Genomic DNA, 21,859 nt, shown 5'->3' on the forward strand with positions numbered 1-21,859 from the left:
TGAAAAGAGAGGCTACGATCATAATCACCTGATACACAGTTTGGGGTCATGGCTGCTGGGGCCGAGGATGCTGTGGCCTTTCAGTTGAGATCAAATTATTATTATTATCATTTATGATTATTAGCCAGTGCTTAGCCTTGCATGATCCAGTCATCTCAAGAACTGTTGCACATGACCTTATTTTGAAAATATGCTACAAATATCAACTACATATATAAATGGATGACATTATAATCTGACCACACTTTTAAAAGAAAAATGTATGTACAATATTTAGAACATGATACGTGCTTATCATTTCTTAAGCCTGGTAAAAAAGAAAAGGGGACAAAAAAGGAATGCTTACTATACAATTGTCATGAAAATATGCATTAAAATTTATGGAATATAGTAAAATTACAAGCACATATAAATAACAAATTAAAAATACCTTAAGGACTACAAAACTGCTCGCTTCTGGACTGTCTTAATTTTGTTCCTAACATAAGCATTCTAGTATTTCTTCATCAAACATTATCTGCTTTGAAAGTTTTACATCTGCATTACCAATAATGATGTCACAAGAAATAATAAATTTTACCATACGCAAAACTTAACAAAAACTAGACTTTAATTACCTAAAGCTATCAGAAATATATTTATCATTGCTACTGAAGAACTAAGCAAACCTAATTACAAGACTGAGGCTAAAGGAGAAATGAGTAATAGTACCGTGCAACATTTCAACTGAAACAAAGAATGAATATGGAAGTAATACATATACGACTTTTAAAACTTATTTTTTCTTCAGTGAGAGAGAGAGAGAGAGAGAGCAAAGAGAGAGAGAGAGAGAGAGAGGAAGAGAGAGAGAGAGAGAGACGAGGACGGAGGGAAGAGAGGGCAGAGAGAGAGAATGAACGAGATGAGAGGGATGAGAGAGGAGAGAGAGGGGACTTGAGAGAGAGAGGGAGAGAGAGAGAGAGAGAGAGAGAGAGAGAGAGAGAGAGAATATATATCTTGGCAGGAAATGTGAGATAAGCCAAGCAAGAACAAATAACTTTAATGCCACTGACCCAACCTGTACCTCAGCAGCCATGACATAAGTCTTGCCAAGCCATATTGAGTCTCTCGCAGGCATAATATATATAGTGTATTTATATATATATATTTTGCACTACACCATAACAATTTGCTACTATATGTAGTAAGAAAATTAAAAAAAATTATAGTAGCCATTTAGACATTTCCTTACACTTACCAATGGTGTTGTGTGTTAACTCTAGCTGTTATTTCATATATACATTCCTTTAATAACTTCATATAAATATAGAGTACACCAATCATAAATCAAATTATTATTGCTGGCATTAAATTTGTTAAAAACCGAACCATTCTTTTGAACAACAAACAGATAAAGCTTAGTTCCAGACAACATTCCCAAGACTAATAATAACAAATGTGAAGACAAACATCAAATGAAAAACATATTTCTTTAAATGACTTAGAGCATCTAAGACTGAACTTCGGATCCAAACTTGTTGGAAAAAAAGTGAAAAAATAAAGGGGGGGGGGGGGGACCCTTAATGACCAGGCACTTACTGGCCTGTCTGCATCCACAAGACCTGTGCACTAAAGTGCAGCAGTCTAGTAGCTGCCTAATGTCTTTTGGCTCATTTACTTCTTTAAAATATATATCATATGGGTAATGATAATGACATCTAAATTATTTCCTCTTAAGAACTTTGTAACTGGTTGGTCATAAGAATAAGATTTGATACAACCTTCCAGTTCAGCCCAGATATATTCCATTCGTGCCAAATAAGGGTGAGTGCCACTAGATAGTGCTGGTGTAGTATAACAGAGTCCCAATAACCATAAAAATAGGTTTTTTTATTTCCTACAAACTACTTATTGGTAAAAGGATGGGGAGGGCACTTGAATTGTACAAAGACATGAGAGACAATATAATTATCATTATTTTGTCTAATGCACTGCATATAATACCTTCACTTCTTTTTACCTTTTGCTTATTCTGGGGTTGGGGATGAAAACAATTTACTTCAGCACACTAATTCCAGATTTAAAACTTAAAAATGCTTTCAGAAAGTATATTTTCATATAAATATAATGCATACTATACCCACACATAAATATTTAAATATACTACACCTCACATTACCTTGTCTTTATAGGCAAAGCTTCACAAAAGCATCACCTTCACTCACCCTCTATAATGCCCTAAACTCAACAGGTAGCCATGACTTTCTCTCTCTCTCTCTCTCTCTCTACGGTGTAAGTGACTAATCTTCCCCATCTTCCAGTTTCCTTTTCTGACCTCGGTTGTTTGCACCTGCAACAAAACAAAATGATCACACTGCAATACCTAAGATAATATTGGTTCAATTTAAAACATAATAAAATTGATTCAAAACATATGAAAAGATGACAATGACAAGGGTAACTTTTTCCTTTAACATTCAATTCCATGAAATATATTTGCCACATAAATCAGTCTTTCTATTGTATAAAGGTGATTCAACTTTATAAAAAGCCAAAAACTTGCTTCATAACTTTTAAATCATGTTTGCCCATACAGAATTAGTTGTTTGAATGTTCCCAGGATCAGCAATCTTCTCTAACAAACACAGGTCAATTCATGCACCACCAAGATCCAAAGTTCTGATGTAACTGATAATCTCAATTTTCATGATCCTGCAGTGCTGGGAACAACTGGTCTTGTTTTGCAAGTATTTACTTTGCCACCGCAGCTATTCCAGCACTTCCATCTGACCATCCCCTTGCTGCCACCACAATGAAGGACATATAGCGAGCGTAAGCTCTGGATTGAAAAGCTACGGAAATCTATTGATAAAAATAATGCCTCGTGGCTTTGAACAATGTCAATTTCTCTGACCAGAATAAGGAGGCTATGCTGTATTCAGAGTTGCTCTAAACAGAAATAACAAGTTTCTTTATTCAAGGAAGGAACTCTGAAAAGACTTTAGCATTTCTCACCTATCTCCAGTGACCATGTTGCTTGATAACATAAAAACAACTTCATGAATATTTTGTCACGTCAAACCTTTTTTCTTTCTCTCTTCAATCTTCAAATCAGCCTACAGAGAAAGACAAGTTACAAGGAAAGGTGATACATACATATGAGGGAAAAAAAAAAATAAAACTACTACACTTGAATTCAGGGGATGTCAGCTGCATGATGCATGAATTTGGTCATCACTTCGTCATTTGGAAATAAGAAGATTCCACAACTGCAGTAGGTAAACTATTCCACAATTTAGTTATAGCCAAGATAAAACTCATAGCCAACAGAGTGGTTGTACTAAACCCGAAATACTAACAAACAACTTTTGCAGCAGCAGCAGTCTTCCTACTGTTGCAAACAAAGCCAGCTAGGATGTTTGTCACTGTGGTGCATTTTATGCAACAAATATAAACTCTCTCCATATTTAATACATACACAGATGCCTTGAATGTCAAATTGAACTCACTCCCAATTGGATGCACTGCCAATGAAACAGCTATAAACAACCTCTGTTATGCTTATGATATGGTTCTGATTTCCCCATTAGTGCAAGGTCTCCGACTCATCGACACTTGCAGCCAATATGCAGAGGATTTTGATATAATTTACAAAAAACAAAGACCCAGTGCATGTCGCTGCTCCCGAAATCACTTAAGCATATTGCAGAACCACAAATTTTCCTTGGAAACCATCGGCTGGAATTTGTGCACGAATTTCCGTATTTGGGTCACATGCAGACATTGAACAGAGGCGTCGTAAACTTGTGCAACTGGCAACATGATTGCAAGGTTTGCCTTCTGTCACCGAGACGTGAAACTGCTGCTCTTCCACTCGTACTGCTACAGTACTTATGGGTGTTCCCTCTGGACGAACTATACCCGAGAGACCATGAGACTTATCACTGTTGTGTACAATGACCTAACTACTGTAACCACCTAAGGTCTCTATTGAAATTTAAGTTATATGATCTGTGCACTAACTGTTATAACTCTCAATGCATTTTTTTCTCACCAATATTATTACTGTTATTACCAGTATTATGATTACTATCTTTTATGCTCCCTCAGCTATTTTGTGGATAAGTGCCGATTATTCATTTTCTTATCATGTTGTCTCATGTATCTAGTGTATGTTACTGTCTGTATTTTGTATATACCATGCATATGGCCTTGAGCTGAAATAAAGGATATTATTATTATTATTATTATTATTACAAGTCAACATTACGAGTTGGCAAAACAAATCCGACTTATTGCATATCATTATCCAAGAGTTTGTGATGCAAGTCAGCACCTGTACATCACACAGGAGGAAAGTACTCCAAACAAGGAAGAAAAGAATTAAAACTTCATATCCAGCATACACATAAAAGACATATGGGAGTATATGTCTAAGGACATTCAGGATCATGAATGAGGGCTCATTGTGATTAATGGGTTTGTATGAAAAATTTACATTATAAAAACTACATTTTTTGTAAAACTTTTTTATTTTGGTGGTGAGACTAAAAAGCCACTGGTTGTTTGTAGTTTTATTACTGTTTTCTTTCATGCTAAGTTCATTGATGTCTTCATGACTGTTGTACTCCATCTATTGAAACCTATCAATATTTTGGATTAAGATTTCTGTTTCTGAATTCTTACTTTTTACATTTTTTTTATTCCCTTGTATTGCTTCCTACTCAACTTTTCAAAAGTTATAATTAGCCACTATTCTGTCTGTACACAGTCATACCAGTTCAATCTCACAAAGTCTTAATCTTATCTTTCCTGTACCAGGTTTACTACAGCTATAGTATATAAACAGTATTGTACTATGAACTTATGCATTCAAATCATATTTCACACAAATGACTTAGCAAGCGCGCTCTTGATATCTCCATAATTTGTTACAAAATTAATAATCCTTCAACATTTTATAATTGTAATATTTTTTCCATTCTATGTTCCAAAAACTGCCTTACCACAATTATACCTTGTCTTTAGCTCCCAAAACTTTAATATTTCTAAAACTCCTTTTGATTTACTTAGTTTGTTTTGCATAGTAGCCTACCTTTCACATAATCAAAATCAACGAGGAAGTCTGTCCAATACAAAATTCATTTAACATTTTCAGAAATTAATCAGAAGAATATAATTAACCTCTTTCTTTTTCATCCTCACTGCTATCTCTGAGCTAATGGGTTGGTTGCTTTGATGGTCCTTCTCCAATTATTTTCTATCTGGCATCTTTTCCACTGAATCCTCCTTTTTCAAATCTTCCTTCAATTTATCATGCCCTATAATCTTTTTGCCTCCCTCTTGACCTTCTGTCATTAACAGGTTCTACAAAAGCTCTCCTCACTCATCCTTACCATTTGCCCACACCATCTCAATCTCAACTTTCTTATCATATTAATAATCTTTATCACCCATGCTTCTATTTCTCCATTCTCCAACCTCACACACCATCCTCATCTTAGCTTGCTCCACCTCCTATTCTCATTTCTTCTTGACTGGTATGCATGACTTGAAACTTGGATTTACCAAATAAAAAATGCTGAATCCCCTTGCCAATTGATAATAATTATGAATATTGATAACCTATTTCCAAAGACACTAAATTCACAGTAGTACTTTGAGGAACTATCCTTATTGAACAGTAAGCTGAGGGAAATATGTGTTTCCAGTGAAAAGATTCAGCATGTGTAATGTTAACAACAAATCCGTCTTACCTTCTTCCTCCTCCTCCTCTTCAACAATATCATCATCCTCTTCCTCACCTTCAACTGCCTCATAATCATCATCACCACTCTGTAAGATTAGATGTCAGTTATTGTTCTCCAATAACATTTATGAAACCATTCAATTCAAGTGTGAAGAAAATTATTTATTGCAAATTCAGTATATTGTCTCTAAAAATCAAATAAAAAAAAAATTCATGTCCAGTATGGAAATGCAGTGAAAGCTGAAATTTAGCATTCTTACTAATATTAATTGTGATTTCATAGCTAACAAACCTTAGGTCTTCACAATAGAATAATATAATGCAGCAGTGAAGTTTTGGTACACCTCACAGGTCAGTAGGCAATGCACAAGGCAAGCAGTAATACCTCTTATGAGCTCTTAATGCGATAAATTTTTTATATGAAATTTATCTGCTGATAGTGTGCACACTATAATCTATCATTATATAAAATGTATAGGACTTATACATCCAACAGAATGTGAGTAACATTACTGAAACCTTAAAACTTAATATTTGGATAAACTGAAAATGTTAATAATTCTAACACAATTCCATAAATTTGTGTCCCAGACTTAATACATTGTTGACTCAAATGGTTTAACCCAACTATACAAATATACTATTATTTCTCATTTATGCACACCCCTTATATGAGTTTTGCTGATATGACAAGAACTCAAATGAAGCAACCAATTAACAACTTATTGGAGAACATGACAGATAGTGCAGTAAATATAATCTTTCCCACCGTTATCCCTACACTGAGGGGTCTGTTGCCTGATGCGCCTTTCCTTATAACATTAGGCATGGTTTATTATTTGGCAAAAGGATTTTTACGACTGTATGCCCTTGCTGTCATCAACCACAGTTATTGGTGGTGGGCCTTGCCATTGACAAAAAAGTCCACCTGCAAGGTAGCAGTTTCCACAGTTATTGGCAGTGGGCCTAGCCTTTTACTAAACAGTAAGACTGCAAGGCAGCAGTTTCCACAATTATTGACGGTGGGCCTAGCATTTACTAAAAAAGTACGACTGCAAGGCAGCAGCTGTCCTTTTAGTCGCCTTTTATGACGCGCAGAACCTACGGTGGTAGTATTCTTACAGCCCTACCACACGGTGGAGAAAAGTAAACATAATACAGATATACAAAAACGTGAGCACAATAAATGCGCTACAGATAGTGTTATAAAAAAATAAAAAAAAACTCTAGGTTAGCTTACAGGATTATAGTCTTTGTACAGGGCATCAAGAGGCACATCTTCTTCATCATCATCCTCTTCCTCCTCCTCCTCAACTTCTTCTTCATTTATGTCATCTATATCCTCCTCCTCTTCTCCAATGTCCTCATCTTGTTCATTATCATATTCCAATACACCTTCTTCTTCTTCTCCTGACACAAAATTTAAAATATCATTAAATCAGACATGTGAATAACATTTTGGCATATAACTGATACAACTAAACTTTTAAAAATACCTAAAAAACCTTTCAACTAAGGAAATATCAATAAGCAGCTTCTAAACATCTATCTTAACGAATATTTATCTGAGGGGTCCCCTAAGTACTAATAGTAACTTCTCTAACACATATTTCATCAGGCAATTTATCTAAGAATAATTTTAAAATTTAAGAAATTAACAGTAATCAACCTACAATTACTAGAAACTTGACAGTTCTCTGCAGATTAAGATTACTCTTCCGATATATGTGATGGAGAACAAGTTCACCCGACTGGTTATGAATATGTGATGTAATATTAAACAGTTGGTAGGAACTGAGAACTACATTTTATATTTGACATATATAGTTTTCTAATTCAACTTTTTCTTTTGTCTTCATGGTTCCCAAGTTAAATAATGGAGTGATTCCTTGTAAACCAAACTACTGCAATACCAGCACAAACCAAAGCACTAGCCTTATGTTAAATCAAAAGTGTAAACTCTATACAAAATAATGCTACTGCAGGAAACTTTACTGAGTGGAAATAGATTAATTAAAATATTCCAAAAAAAAAAAATGTGACACTGAACACAAATAGAGCAATCTGACAAATTTTAAATCAATTTGTATTTTTCATACCAAACAAACCTTAAGTCTTAACAATAGGATAATCTTCTTGTGCCAGCTTGAAACCAGTTAAAAACAATCCAAGATTGTAAAGCAAGGAATCTGTGGCATCTGGCAATTCATGTGTATACAAGGTGGAAGCTGGTTGCCAACCAGGCATAGAAAACAACTCAAGGTTAAAGCTCATTTACCCATTTTTCCTTGCATTTTTACCAAATTAGTTCACAGAAGAAATTACGATGCATGTAAGTGGCCTTTGCTTCTCTGTGCAGCTTACACATGGGCACTGACATGGAAAATGGAGTACATTTTGAAGAGGTGTGACTACCAAACTTCAAGACTTATGATGCAAGTGCAACTAAGTATGAGTTAGTTGCAAAATGTGGTGTCAAATTGCTAGGCAGACTGAGATAACAAAGAATGAAACAGTTTTGAGTTGTGACTATTATATCATTATGTATTGTCAATATCAGGTGGTTTGACCCTTGAGAGCTGGGCCAAAAAATCAATATGCAGCACCCAAGGTCGGGGAAACTTTGAGGTTGGCCAATTAAAAAAAAGCAAATCAATGGAAAGAGGAAGATATGCAAATGAACAAGGTGTAAGAAAACATATTCTAAAAACTTTTTCCTTTCTTGAGGGGCCTCTTTTACAAGACAATAATAAATTTTATCAAGTTATACCTTTCTTTCTAATAAATAAATCTATTTTATACTGTAAAATCATAATACCAGCTCAAAAAATTTAAAAACAGGCAATAACTAAAATCAGTAACAATTTCTAAGTATATTTGTTGTCAAATATTTACATAAATTTACCGAGATCAAAGATGCAGTAATTTTTTTTGGACTATACATGTCTTTTCTAATATTTCTTTGCACTATTGTTTGCAAAATTACAATTATAAAGATAAGAACTAAAACCAACAGCAACCTGAGTATATTTATGGGAAAATTTATAAAAAGAAGTCGTGTTAGAGAGAGAGGCAGTACATGATCCCTCGAAGTCAAATGATCCCTTGAAGTCAAGATCACAACTAACTCATGAGCTGCCTGCTTCCTTGATCTTGACTAGTCTAAAAGTTGCCATTAGTGGATTTATGGGCTATTGAAGTACTGGAATCTTTTTCCCGACAGACTTCTTCAAATTGATGGCACGCAATATTGATGCTCACCATGAGTGAAACCATCCACCACCCAAAACCTGTTATTGATACTCATATGAGGGTATCCTTCCATTACGGGTTAACAAGACCAATGAGGTAAAATTCTATTTTCATACAATTGACCAACAGGATGAGTACTATTCAGACTCAGAGAAACAGTTAACAAGGAAGTAGAAGGATGAAGATTCATGATAAAAGTCCCAGAAAATCATGTATTAAGGGCACAGATAGGCAAAATGAGATCTAGGTCAGGTGCAGAAGACAGTGGAGAAAACACAGGTAATACCTAATCCCACAATAAAAAAATCTGACAAAAATTTTGATAAAACCCATTCCTATATTTGTGCCTGAATGCAAGAGAAGTCTAACAAAATATAAAATGAAGGTCATGGTACTCTGAAACTGGTGAAGGGTTATGAACACTATTTACCTTATCTCCACCCATGAAAAGCATCTAAGATTAGCCAACTACAGGTACTATCCGACTTACAACCTACTCGACATACGACCACTCGTACTTACAACCTTACTTCAGACAGTTGACCATTGAGTTACTTGGCACTGTGCCATCTCATGAGAACTCTCATCACTCAGGCATGAGAACTCTCATCACTCCGGCAGCATCAGTTTGAGTTACCCTGCCCTATCTGCAGCATCATTTGGTATTAACTGTACTGTAGACTGAATTGCAAAACCAATTTACGTAAGAATCGACTTCTGAACATGCCATGCAAGAACCTAACCCCATTTAACTCAATGCCTGATTGTACGTAATATATACTATTACATAAATGATTAAAATGTATTAGTAGAAGTACATTATGGTAAAAAGATTGAAATAATGATTGTACATTACATTACAGTACTAAGTAGGCACTTATATAGCAAAGGTTTGATAGTATACCCTACCCAGTATGTTGGCCACTTTCTAAGGTTCGACTTACATCCATTCCGACTTACAACCAGTGGGTCGGAACCAAACTTGGTTGTAAGTAGGATAGTACCTGTACCACAAACAGCAATAACAATATTCCCTCAAACTTAAAAGAACAACTGAGAGAGGATAATGGATGATGTACCATGTACAGATTAAAGGGGAGGCAAGTGAATACTCTATCTTGAATTCCTGACCAAATATTACTATTCATGGTATATATATTAACAAGCTGCAAAGGCAATCAAAATGCTGGGCTAGCTTAAGGACTATCTAAAGCAATTACAACTGCAAGAGATCAGAAGGTACACCTGATCTTGACATCAGTGAAAGAAAACAACCTCACCCTCAATGCTCATTATACTTGAACACGTAAGCAGTCAGGCCTGAATAATTTTTTGGTAAAAAGAGATAAGATTCTCAGCCTGATAAGCATGATCATACAAACAAGATGATTCAAATGATGGCATATACAAAAGGAGAAAACACCGGCTTCATCTTATAAATTGTAGAGTTGGATGAGCAACGGGCTCAAAGAAAACAACAAGAGAGATGAGGAAAAATCTGTTGGCAACACAATGTAAAACTAATTAAGCACTGTGAGATACAAAATAACAGTAAAAATTTGTCACACACACACAAAAAATCAATAGTAAACTGTATATTGCTGAACGAAAATAATCAAATATACTTATTTTTTAGTCCAATACAAACCAAAAACTTGAAGAAACACATTTGTCAAGAAATTTTCTTATAAAAAAAACTGTAGGAAGAACAGTGGGCACCAAGCACAGCTAATATACAGTGCAACCAAGCCCATTAGTTCTCAGCTTTCAACTGGCCCATTCTCCATGCAGTTAACCTCAGACAGCAAAAACATTGGGTTAGGTGAGAAAATTTGAATGGATAATGGATTTGCATTAAAAAATTACAAATTTTCTAAGACAATTTGTATTTTTCATAGCTACAAACCTGAGGTCTTAACAATAGGATAAATTCCTTGTTGGACAAGTGGATTTCGCTCTCGGCTACCAATCCGGTGGTTCGAAGTTCAATTCTCAGTTCGACCAACGCAGAGCCAGAGGAATTTATTTCTGGTGATAGAAATTAATTTCTCGATATAATGTGGTTCAGATCCCACAATAAGCTGCGGGTCCAGTTGCTAGGTAACCAATTGGTTCCTAGCCACGTAAAAATATCTAATCCTTCAGGCCAGCCCTGGGAGAGCTGTTAATCAGCTCAGTGGTCTAGTAAAACTAAGATATACTCAACAATAGGATAGGATAATTTCTAGCACCTAGCTGGATCTGGTTAAATTGCAGATGAAAGCAAGGAATCTTGTGAGATCTGGCAACGCTTGTGTATATCGCGTGAAAAATGGTCAAGGACCACGCACTCACGCCACAGCATTCAGTCTTTCCCAACTCAGGATGTCTTGGCAAGATAGAGGGGCAGCTAGAGGTGGGCCGTACAAACGTTGAGACCTCAGGTTTGTAGCTATGAAAAATACAAATTGCCTTAGAAAATTTGTCATATGTTCATACTCTAACAAACCTTCAGTCTTAACAATAGGATAGACTTATACTTGGAGGGAGGTACAGACATCCTAAACTGGCTGGGGGCCTACCTACCAGTCCAGCTCCAGAAGAAATAACTTCCGGAGAGGGACTGATGCCTGTGAGAAGCAAGATACATTGATATCCAACCACCTAGACACTGAGCGACGTACAATGATAAACGGGAGAATCATTGCATAAGGAACTAAAGAAAAACTTTGACTGTCCAATAACAAACCAACACACCAGGGTTTGTTACCATTCCCTACTCCCCCTTGCCAAGGAGTGGAGCATATGCTACCGAATAGAGGGGTGGTTATTTGCATACCAAGCGAACAAACTATCAATATGACTACCTTACTCACCTGTATCGGACCAGTCCAGCAAATGATGTGTCTAATCCTCAACCCGCCCGAAGGAAGAAGGAAAGGTACAAAAGAAAGAAAGAGACCAGCCAACTCACTCATTCTCTCATCCACACAATCATCTTAGGTAAGATATAAATGTGCCCTTAGATGAGTTACACAATCTGTTGGGCAGCCACCACAGGACCCAGGGAAAACAATCTGTGGGCAATATCTTTTAGAAAGAGGTGAACATGGACTGGTGTAACCAAGTACCAGCGCTCAGCACTTTATGTACAGCCAAGTTCTTTTTGAAAGCCAGAGAGGGACCAATACCCCTAACGTCATGCGCTCTAGCCTGCACAGACATGGCAGCGGAATCATCAAGAGTCAAGTATGCCTGTCTGATGGCTTCCCTATCCAAAAAGAAATCTAGTATTCTTTGACACCTCCTCTTTGCACATACTGTACTAGCAAAAAGTCAATGGCAGCCTGGTCTAAAATGCTGCGTCCTTTAAGATAGCAACGCAAAGCCCTGACAGGACACAACAAAAGCTCTTTATCATCACTACACACTAAGCCATTCAGTGATGGAATGGAAAAGGAGGTAACCTATAATCGTGCACCAAGGGATTCTGGGTCATAGCCATGAATTCCAGAGACAAATTTGAAGGCCACTGACCCCCAACCTCTGGTGTGCTTCACATCATAGCTCAGAATGTGCAACTCCCCCACTCTCTTTGAAGATGCCAAGGCCAAGAGAAAAACCGTTTTGAGCGTCAAGTCCCTGCCAGATGAACGACGCAAAGGCTTAGTGAAACTTCTCTTAACCAAGGAAACATCCCACGGTAATGACTTGAGCTCCCTAGAACTCAATTGCTCAAACCCCTTAACTAGCAAGGAAAGTTCCCAGGATGAGATGTCGATACCTCTAAGACTTAACACTAAACTCAGAACCGCCCTGTAGCCTCTAACGGCAGAAATGGACAAAGGTTTCTCATATCTGAGGAAGGTTAAAAAGTCTGCTAAGTGCTAAATAGAGGTTCCAATGGTGGCATTGTTTACGTGTAGGAGTTTTCACCATCCTGTGTGCAATTTTAAACCTTTTCAAGTTAATAAAACCTTTTCAATGTTTTATTTATCCATAAAAACAATTTCATATCAGAAAAAATTACAGTATTGTACATAGAAAGTATTGAAAATGGGTATTATAAGAAAAGTTTGAATGGGGAAGTTGCCGTTTGCCTGGGCCCTAATGGAATTATTCCCATAAGGTATGTGTATCGAAATCTGTGAATTTCCAATTCTGTGAGGCTGTGGATCGACCAAATTCTCGCATAATTGGGGACCGTACTGTGTGTTTGTGTTGTGTGTGTATTATATATATATATATATATATATATATATATATATATATATATATATATATATATATATATATATACTCACACACACACACACACAGTATATATATATATATATATATATATATATATATATATATATATATATATATATATATATATATATATATATATATACACACACACACACACACACACACAGTACGGTCCCCAATTATGCGAGAATTTGGTCGATCCACAGCCTCACAGAATTGGAAATTCACAGATTTCGATACACATACCTTATGGGAATAATTCCATTAGGGCCCAGGCAAACGGCAACTTCCCCATTCAAACTTTTCTTATAATACCCATTTTCAATACTTTCTATGTACAATACTGTAATTTTTTCTGATATGAAATTGTTCTTATGGATAAATAAAACATTAAAAAGGTTTTATTAACTTGAAAAGGTTTAAAATTGCACACAGGATGGTGAAAACTCCCACATGTAAACAATGCCACCATTGGGTGCAAGTGTATACTGTACAATAGAGTAATTTCCTTTAAAAATATAAATTTTCATAATAAAATTTATTTGGATACTTACCTACTGTTAAATTTAGCTATATCTCCCCACCAATTAGGCGAGTCGGCATTCAAACAAAAAATCGGATAGCCGCCCGGATGACTGTCTAGTTTATCTGTTCTCCAGAATACTCCTTAACAGCCCAGTAAGTTGTGGGGTGGCTGGGTGGGTCTACTTTAACTGTAGGTAAGTATCCAATAATATATTTTAATATGAAAATTTATATTATTTGAGATGAATCTTACCTACTGTTAAATTTAGCTGATTCCCACATTAAGAAGAGGATGGTGGGTAGTGCAGCTAGACAAAATTCCGCTCAGTCATTTGAGCTAAAGGTTTCGTGTACAAAACCCAAAACATTCTCACCTGATCTGGAATCCTTGGTGGATTTTACTACCACCAGAAGTTGGATTCCATTAAGAGAGCAAGGCTCTCATGCATATGCAGCAAAGAACAGCCTCGTGGAGAAAACTGCTTCGATTCAGCCAGCATGAAACGCAAGCAGTATGAGACTCCCCTGTGCCTGGGTCCAAAAGCCCTATCAAACGACAGTCACTTAAAATAAATACCTTTACGATATAAAGGTACGCTCTTATACACAATAATTTGTACCTTCACGCTCCCCAAAATATTAAAACCCAGGATTTAAACAAAAGAGCTTAAAGAATAGTTTTTTTTTTTTTCGGTTCAGGAAACAACTACCCACTACTAGTAGTGGATTAAGGGCTTTACTGTTTTCAAAGACAATTCTGTACACTTAAGGTAGTGATTGGGTAAAAACCAAATTGTACTTCTCCTGTGTCACACCAATCCTATTCTGGAGCGACAAATTGACTTAACACTAAATGAAGTTGCAACTGCTGCTCACATTATGAATCTTTACCTTAATAAAGGTAGAAGATATGGAGCTAGTTCTCATGCATTAGCCTATCCAATACATCACAGAGGACCTTGTGTTCCTTGACAAAGTTTCTAAAAAATCACAACAAAAAAGGTTAACTTTGCCTCTTCCAGGCTTAACCTTCACAAATTCATTCTAGGTTTTCTACAACCACAAAACAAAAGTTAACTTTGCCTTCAAGTTTAACCCTTGGCAAAGGCATTAAAAGTTTCTAAAAATCACAACACAAAATGTTAACTTTGCCTCTTCCAGGCTCAACCTTCACAAATACATTTTAGGTTTTCTAAAACCCCAAAACAAAAGTTAATTTTGTCTTCAAGCTTAACCATTGGCAAAGACAGTTAGGTTTTCTAAAACCACAAAACATAAGGTTGATTTTTGCCTCTTCCAGACTTAACCTTTGACAACAACATCTATGTTTCTTAAAACCACAAAACCAAAGGTTAACTTTGCCTCTTCCAGCATTTCTAAAAGGATGATAAAAAAGTTCTAGGTTTAACCTTTAAATTTAAATGCCCCAACAGGATGGAGAAGTTTCCTTTTCTTCCCCACTATGGGGTTACATTGGAATTCTTACAGGGCACTGTAAAGCATAACCTTGACATCACCCACAGCTCTAAATCAGAAAGCTAAAATAGCATTCCCTTTACACCGGCTTAAAAAAGGGTGCTGACAATAAATTTACTTACTAACCACTGCTGGTGCTAAATAAAAGGTCTTACAGTAAAGTCAGATAAAGTTTAGACCCGTATCTAAACTCCAAAGAGAGACTGATATAGAGATGAAGGGGCTTCAATCTCAACACCTTACAGTGCTGGTCCTCAGCAAGCTCTAAAACTACTTGATGCAATACCGAGGAAAGTACATATGGAATGATAACTTTGGAAGTAGACAGTGAAAAGTCTTATCTCCTCTAAACAGAAAACATTGACGTCTACAAGGATCCAGGTGCTAAAAATTCCTCTAGAATGGCACCCTCAGCAATACACAGACCAGGCCATGGCAGTTTTAAATTATGGACAGATCCTATGATAACTTTGTTTCTGATCGGGAATAAACCTGCTAAGCATCCTGATGTCTTTCCACTGCCCTGACATCTAAAAAGTTTTACCAGGTGTACTGCTGACCATTCTATGTTGCATGAAAGTGTAATGACACTAGTTAAACTCTGTGTTGCATGACAGAGGGAAAGACCAAAACCTGGACTTAGGTTTAAGAACAAAATGGACAATTCTTGGTTACAGAGTCCCTCCTACAGTCCTGGAGCCAAAGTTGGTTCTGGATTACTTAAAAATTTAATTAACTTTATTTGTAAGTCGTAATTCTTAAGCTGAAACTGTACATTAATTCAGCATGATTATGTGAAAATATCCCATGAGGCCATGTTTCCTAGTGAGGATAAGCCCTTACCATATAGGAAGTTTCCTTCACGCCTAAAATTCTTCAAGCAGCACATGACTATTCATCTTGACCGACAAGCATGCATAACTAAGTATCATCCCCCAATCACTAGATAAGAATGGGGATATAGAGAATTTACAGTATAATGCATAGAAATTGGGCCAGAAAAAGCAACAGGTCCTTGGCCTTTGGAATACTGTTGACAGAGTTGGCCAACTTGAATCACTGATTCAGTAGAAGTGTCTTGCTCCTAGTCGACACCATCCACCAATGGGCAACAAGTCCCTGACATAACCTATAGAGGACTGCACACTAACCAAAACAAAGTGGACAGAACAGCAATACCTTCTAGTAAAAACATCTTGAAGGAACTTGCATGACTGTGGATGTATTGGTAAGTGGAATACATTCTGCATGTGTAACACAAGTCTGACTGTTCTTTGGAAAGGCACTAAAACCATGCTAGAAAACCAACAAGTATGTTATTCAGTCTCCAAACGTCCAAGAATATCTCCAATTACCTATGGAGCTCATCCTAAAAAATTACCCTTGGACCATCATTCCCTCTATATAAAAATCTCCTACTAAAGAGAGACTTGTGAGAGATTTCTGCTGAAGACAAATGAAACTATAAGAGGGAGATTAAACCAGTGGAGGACAACCAAAAAAGAATCACAACTGAACCTTCACCGTCTCCACCAGTACCGTACTAGTCCCAAGTCTCTCCATGCAAGTTAGGAGGTTGCAACTGTCCATATCCCAGAACCTGAGTCTGCACTTATCCCCGAAAGGTATAAAACAAGACTACCAATAGATAATCCCTTATCGCCTTAAACCGAGCTGCATAATCAGACAGGAAGCGAAAGGGTTCTCACTTCTTCCAAACCGAGCGAGTATAAGCATGAGGGCATTACCCTCCAGCATCAGAAATGAGTTACTTGTTTTCCTTGCTAAAAACTCCCGCTGGCAACAAACCCTAAGCTGGCTACACAAACTCGCTGGGTTGGCGTCTCCACTTCTCTAAGCAGTCGCAGAGGCGAGACAACATAGCTAAAAGGTAATAACTCAAACTAGACTGAAAATCCATTAGCATGTCTGTCAGTCTCAAGTTCATTTCCCCACAGGAAAGAAAAGAGAGTGAACCTTCTACTAAAGACGGTTAAAGGGTCAATAAGAGTTTGTACAGCAAGAGGCGGCCTTCGGCTCTCCATGACTTTAAAAGCCACAAGACGACAAGCCAAGGCAGACCCAAAGGGAGATTTGTGCGTCCGAGGACAAGAAAAGTTACGAAATGCTCTCTAATTGGAGAAAGCGTTGGTTCTCTTCTCCAATATTTAGAGGGCACCAAAATACGCTAAGACAATGAAGACATATTCTTTATGTGGCCTCCTTCCTCAACAAAATGAGGATACTACAGCAAGGCATAGTGTCGCAACAAATGCCGACCAGCCTGAACGAGTTCCTCAAACTCTTCTTCCATCAGCAGGCAACTGGAGGGGACAGCTGGCGACAGGAAGCAACCATAAGAGCTTAAAGGATTGCTCTATTAAACGAGGCAGTAGTAAGAGATTTGCCGATAGCCGAAGAGGAAGCAAGCAAAGAATGAACACAAGCATTACAAAGAAAAAGGAATATGCTAGCAGACGAGAATTTAGAACTACCCATACATGAGAGAGAGAAACAATCGACTGAGTCAACATATCTAAATGTGTAAAACTCATCATCATCTCCGTAAAATATCTATACCTATATTGTATATTATTAAACCTATGCATGCTAACACCTCAAACTAGGTGTTGAAGACAACAGAATGCGCCTACGGAGCGAGCATTAATGCTTACCGAAACGGTCCTTATGCAAACGCTTTAGCAGTCCTAGGCAATCTCTTTAACGGTCATTTGGCAAATGCTTTAAATGAGATTCAGACCATGAAAAGGGCGAAGTAGGTATTGGAGGGCACAGAATCCCATCGTCCCGAGAACCGACCTGGTTCCCTGGCAGCAGACACTACCAACTGTCGCAGGGCACCAACACCTTACTTCTAACAGGGAACACGAAAAAGAGCGCACACTATGGAGGGATTCGGAACGTTCCCGTCACAAACTCAGTTCAACTGGTATTAGAACCAAAAATAAGTTTATGTTCTTACTTCTCGTTACGCTTTTCCTGAACAGAATGGGGAGCAGGAGAAGCTAGAAAGGAAGTAAATACTAACCTAATAAAATGCCTAGTCTGAGTAGGGAGAGCCTTACAGGTTTAAGTCCTGACCTAACTAATTGCTTTCACAATCTATTAGCTTCCTATCTTTCCTATATCTGACATATTCAGGCATAAATTTTGCAGAACAATTCCCTACATTCTTTACATCTAGTAGTCCCAAGACCACACACTGTACCCTTGCAAGTACAAAGGAATGTTGATCAACTTCCAATCTCAACATCCTGGTTACACCAAAAACATTCCTACATAGCCTGATGTAATTGGTTTTGCTTCCGGTGGAAGATATCCTAGGAAAGTGAAATTACAATACCGGAAACAGGTGTAAAACAGCCAAACTTCATAGAATACCAACAATCACCTAGCCGCAATGGCGGAAAGGAGAATTCTGACATGAGCCAAAACATTTTAAACACACCTGGTGGAGAACAGGTAAACTAGACAGTCATCCGGGCAGCCATTCAATTTTTTGTTTGAATGCCGACTTGCCTAATCGGCGGGGAGATATAGGTAAATTTAACAGTAGGTAAGATTCATCTCAAATAAATCTTTATGGATGGAATTTCCTCTACCTATCCTCTGCCAAAATACCTTCAATCTCCTCTATCTCATCCTCCGTGAAGAGTTCTTCTGCTGAAGGAAGGCTTTGTGAACCATTTGAGGTTTTGGGGACTGGCGGATCATGCGTGTTTCACTCCCGTTAGGCCTAACAATCTTAGCTATGAGTGCTTGTCTCAGTTTCTTTGTCCGACACGTTTACTATGTAATTGTTTTTATATAAATTTATTCTACAAAAAAAAGAAATGATGCAAATTCAAAATTTGATATGAAATTACAATTTCTTAAAAAGAAATGATAAAAATGTTATTGTTATAATACAATTAAGTTTGTTCATACTTACCTGGCAGATATATATATAGCTGTATTTTCTGAAGTCCGACAGAATTTAAAAATTCGCGGCACACGCAGTGGGCGGCCAGGTGGTAGTACCCATTCCCGCCGCTGGGAGGCGGATATCAGGAACTATTCCCATTTTCTATTCATATTTTATCAGTGCCACTGTCTCCTGAGGGGAGGTGGGTGGGCACTTTAATTATATATATCTGCCAGGTAAGTATGAACAAACTTAATTGTATTATAACAATAACATTTTGTTCATGAAACTTACCTGACAGATATATATATAGCTGAATCCCACCTTCGGATGGTGGGAAGAGACAGAATAGGATTTTTGGGAAACTAAATTAAGTAGATGATATACATCTTGGTTCCTGACCTGTTAGCATAGCCGACTTCGTGATTACTGTCACCAAAGTCTGCTTCTGCGTTACTAGAGTTGCCAGCGAGGTAGAGACCTGTAATGCTGGTGCGCTCTAGATGATCTGTCAACGGGGGCGTGACCACAATGTGACTAGACCATATGACCATACTTCTGAGGGCACCGAAGCTAAAACCACCACCTGACCTAACCTATCAAAGTTAGTTCCATAACTTCTAGGCTAAAGAAAAGGAACGCGCCTCAAGCGACCAACCCTTCAAAGTTAAAAGCACACCTATCCCTTTTCTATAGGATAGGATTCGTGTTGCTTCCTGCACCCAATAATATATCTACGGATATGTATGGTCCTAGCGACTTACGGATCTGAAATGTCGTCTTCACATCCCGTCGGGAGTGTGAAGCGAACACAGAGTTGCTTCGCTAAAGCGTGGCACTCAGGATGATACTGAGTGTCATGCTCTGTTGAAATGCTTCCGAGGCCGCGCCCTCACCTCTTGAGCATTCATTTTAAGAAAAAATCTCAAATCTTTATGCAAACATAATGAATGAGACCTCTTAAAAGAACTCCTTGGCTATAATGCCAGGGTGTTCTTGGACATGAACCAGTCTGGTCTTTTTGCGGAACACCGCAGATTGTCGGGAGTGTGAAGCGAACCCAGAGTTGCTTCGCTAAAGCGTGGCACTCAGGATGTTACTGAGTGTCATGCTCTGTTGAAATGCTTCCGAGGCCGCGCCCTCACCTCTTGAGCATTGATATTAAGAAAAAATCTCAAATCTTTATGCAAACATAATGAATGAGACCTCTTAAAAGAACTCCTTGGGTATGATGCCAGGGTGTTCTTGGACATGAACCAGTCTGGCCTTTTTACGGAACACCGCAGATTGTCCGTTGACCTTGACTTTCTTTAGTTTTATCAAGATAAAACTTGAGAGACCCTACAGGGTACAGGACTCTCTAATGCCCTTGCCCAATAATTTGTGCCATACCCTTGGTCTCCAAGCCTTCGGGTCAAGGGTTAGACAGGTTTTCGTTCTTATCAAGAACGGAAGGCTTAGAGGACAGACCGCATTATGTCCTTTAAAGCCAAAACCTCTGATGATGGCTAAAACCTCACTAACCCTCCTTGCCGTGGCTAGAGCGGTTAGAATATTAGCCTTTCTGGTCACGTGTATTAAGTTCGCAGAAAGGATAGGTTCGAAATGCTTTTGGCATCAGAAACTCAGACTACGTCTAAGTTCCATGCCGGAACCTTTGATCCAGAGAATTTCAAGATCTCCACAGACCTCAAAGATCGTGAAGCTTTGTTGTTTGACAGAACCGAATCTCTGAGCCTAGAGGCCGTCAACAACATATTTGCATATTCCACAATAGTTAGGACTTCTATCTTATCTCATACTTCATACGGAAAGATAGAACCATAACGAAATTCACATAGGTCGAGGTGGAGGAACAGTCATTTCCCTTCACTATCTCCAGAAACGGCCCCCTCCGATTGAAAACTGAAAATAGGCAGCACTGCTTTGTCTTGGCCAAGAGACTGCTAATAATCTTGAAGATCTTATCGCTTCTCGATAGTCTGAACGCCTTCAGACTCAGAGAGGAGAGATAGATACTTCACTAAGTGACGATGTTAGATTACAACGATTCTCTCGGGAAGGGTCTTTGGACAATTCTCTGAATTACCTGACCTCTGTGAATCCAACCTTTTAGAGGCCAACATGTGGCGACTAAAGCTAATCCTCTAGGATCATGAATAAGGGAACAACTTAAGAGGAAGCTCCTTCGTCTTCAATTACGAAAAACTTAACGAAAGGACGCCCTCAGTCTCTCCTCACTTTCGACATACTTCTAAGTGAGGATTACTCAGACGTCAGTAGTTGTTGCCTTCGATCGAGAAGACCCGCACGGACGTGCACTAGTTTAACGAACCTCTTGAGGATCGTTACGTTCCGTGCCCAAGCCCATAACCAATTCTCTCTTCTCGAGCTATGAGAGAGCTGAGAAATTATCAGAGATGATTTGGGCCACTCGATCCAAACTCACCCTTCGAGGAACTGGAGAGCCGACCAATTTGGCTTCCAATTCTTTCAGACAATGTGCCAGAACATCTGTTCTCTGTTCGGATGTCTGGCACCCTCTCGCTATCACCCGAGGTGATCCTCAAGCCGTTGAGAGAAAATTAGAATTACAAGATCTTTGATGTTATTCCAATTTCTTCGTGAGGAAAATTTGTAGAGGTCTGAATTGCTGTTTATTCAGGGAAAACAAGCTTCTCCAGCGAGGAAATGGTCCCCAGCAAACTCATCCATTCCCT

At 38.0% G+C, this 21,859-nt stretch overlaps 1 protein-coding gene across 2 annotated transcripts in view; it reads right to left on the reverse strand.

Moving 5' to 3' along the window:
- Positions 1-937: 937 nt before the first annotated feature.
- Positions 938-21,859, reverse strand: part of LOC135200332 (acidic leucine-rich nuclear phosphoprotein 32 family member B-like) — an 81,063-nt gene continuing 60,141 nt past the window's right edge. The window contains exons 6-8 of one of the 2 annotated variants that reach the window (XM_064228897.1): positions 6,969-7,132; positions 5,736-5,814; positions 938-2,329 (exon numbers count right to left, since the gene is read on the reverse strand). In XM_064228897.1, the coding sequence (XP_064084967.1) occupies positions 2,280-2,329; positions 5,736-5,814; positions 6,969-7,132 (293 nt within the window). In that variant the 3' untranslated portion in view covers positions 938-2,279. Of the gene's footprint in view, positions 2,330-5,735; positions 5,815-6,968; positions 7,139-21,859 lie in introns of both variants that reach the window. The other variant, XM_064228896.1, reaches the window with a different exon arrangement.

The sequence above is a fragment of the Macrobrachium nipponense genome, chromosome 26 (assembly GCF_015104395.2).
Source record: "Macrobrachium nipponense isolate FS-2020 chromosome 26, ASM1510439v2, whole genome shotgun sequence".
NCBI classification, from domain to species: Eukaryota; Metazoa; Arthropoda; class Malacostraca; order Decapoda; family Palaemonidae; genus Macrobrachium; species Macrobrachium nipponense.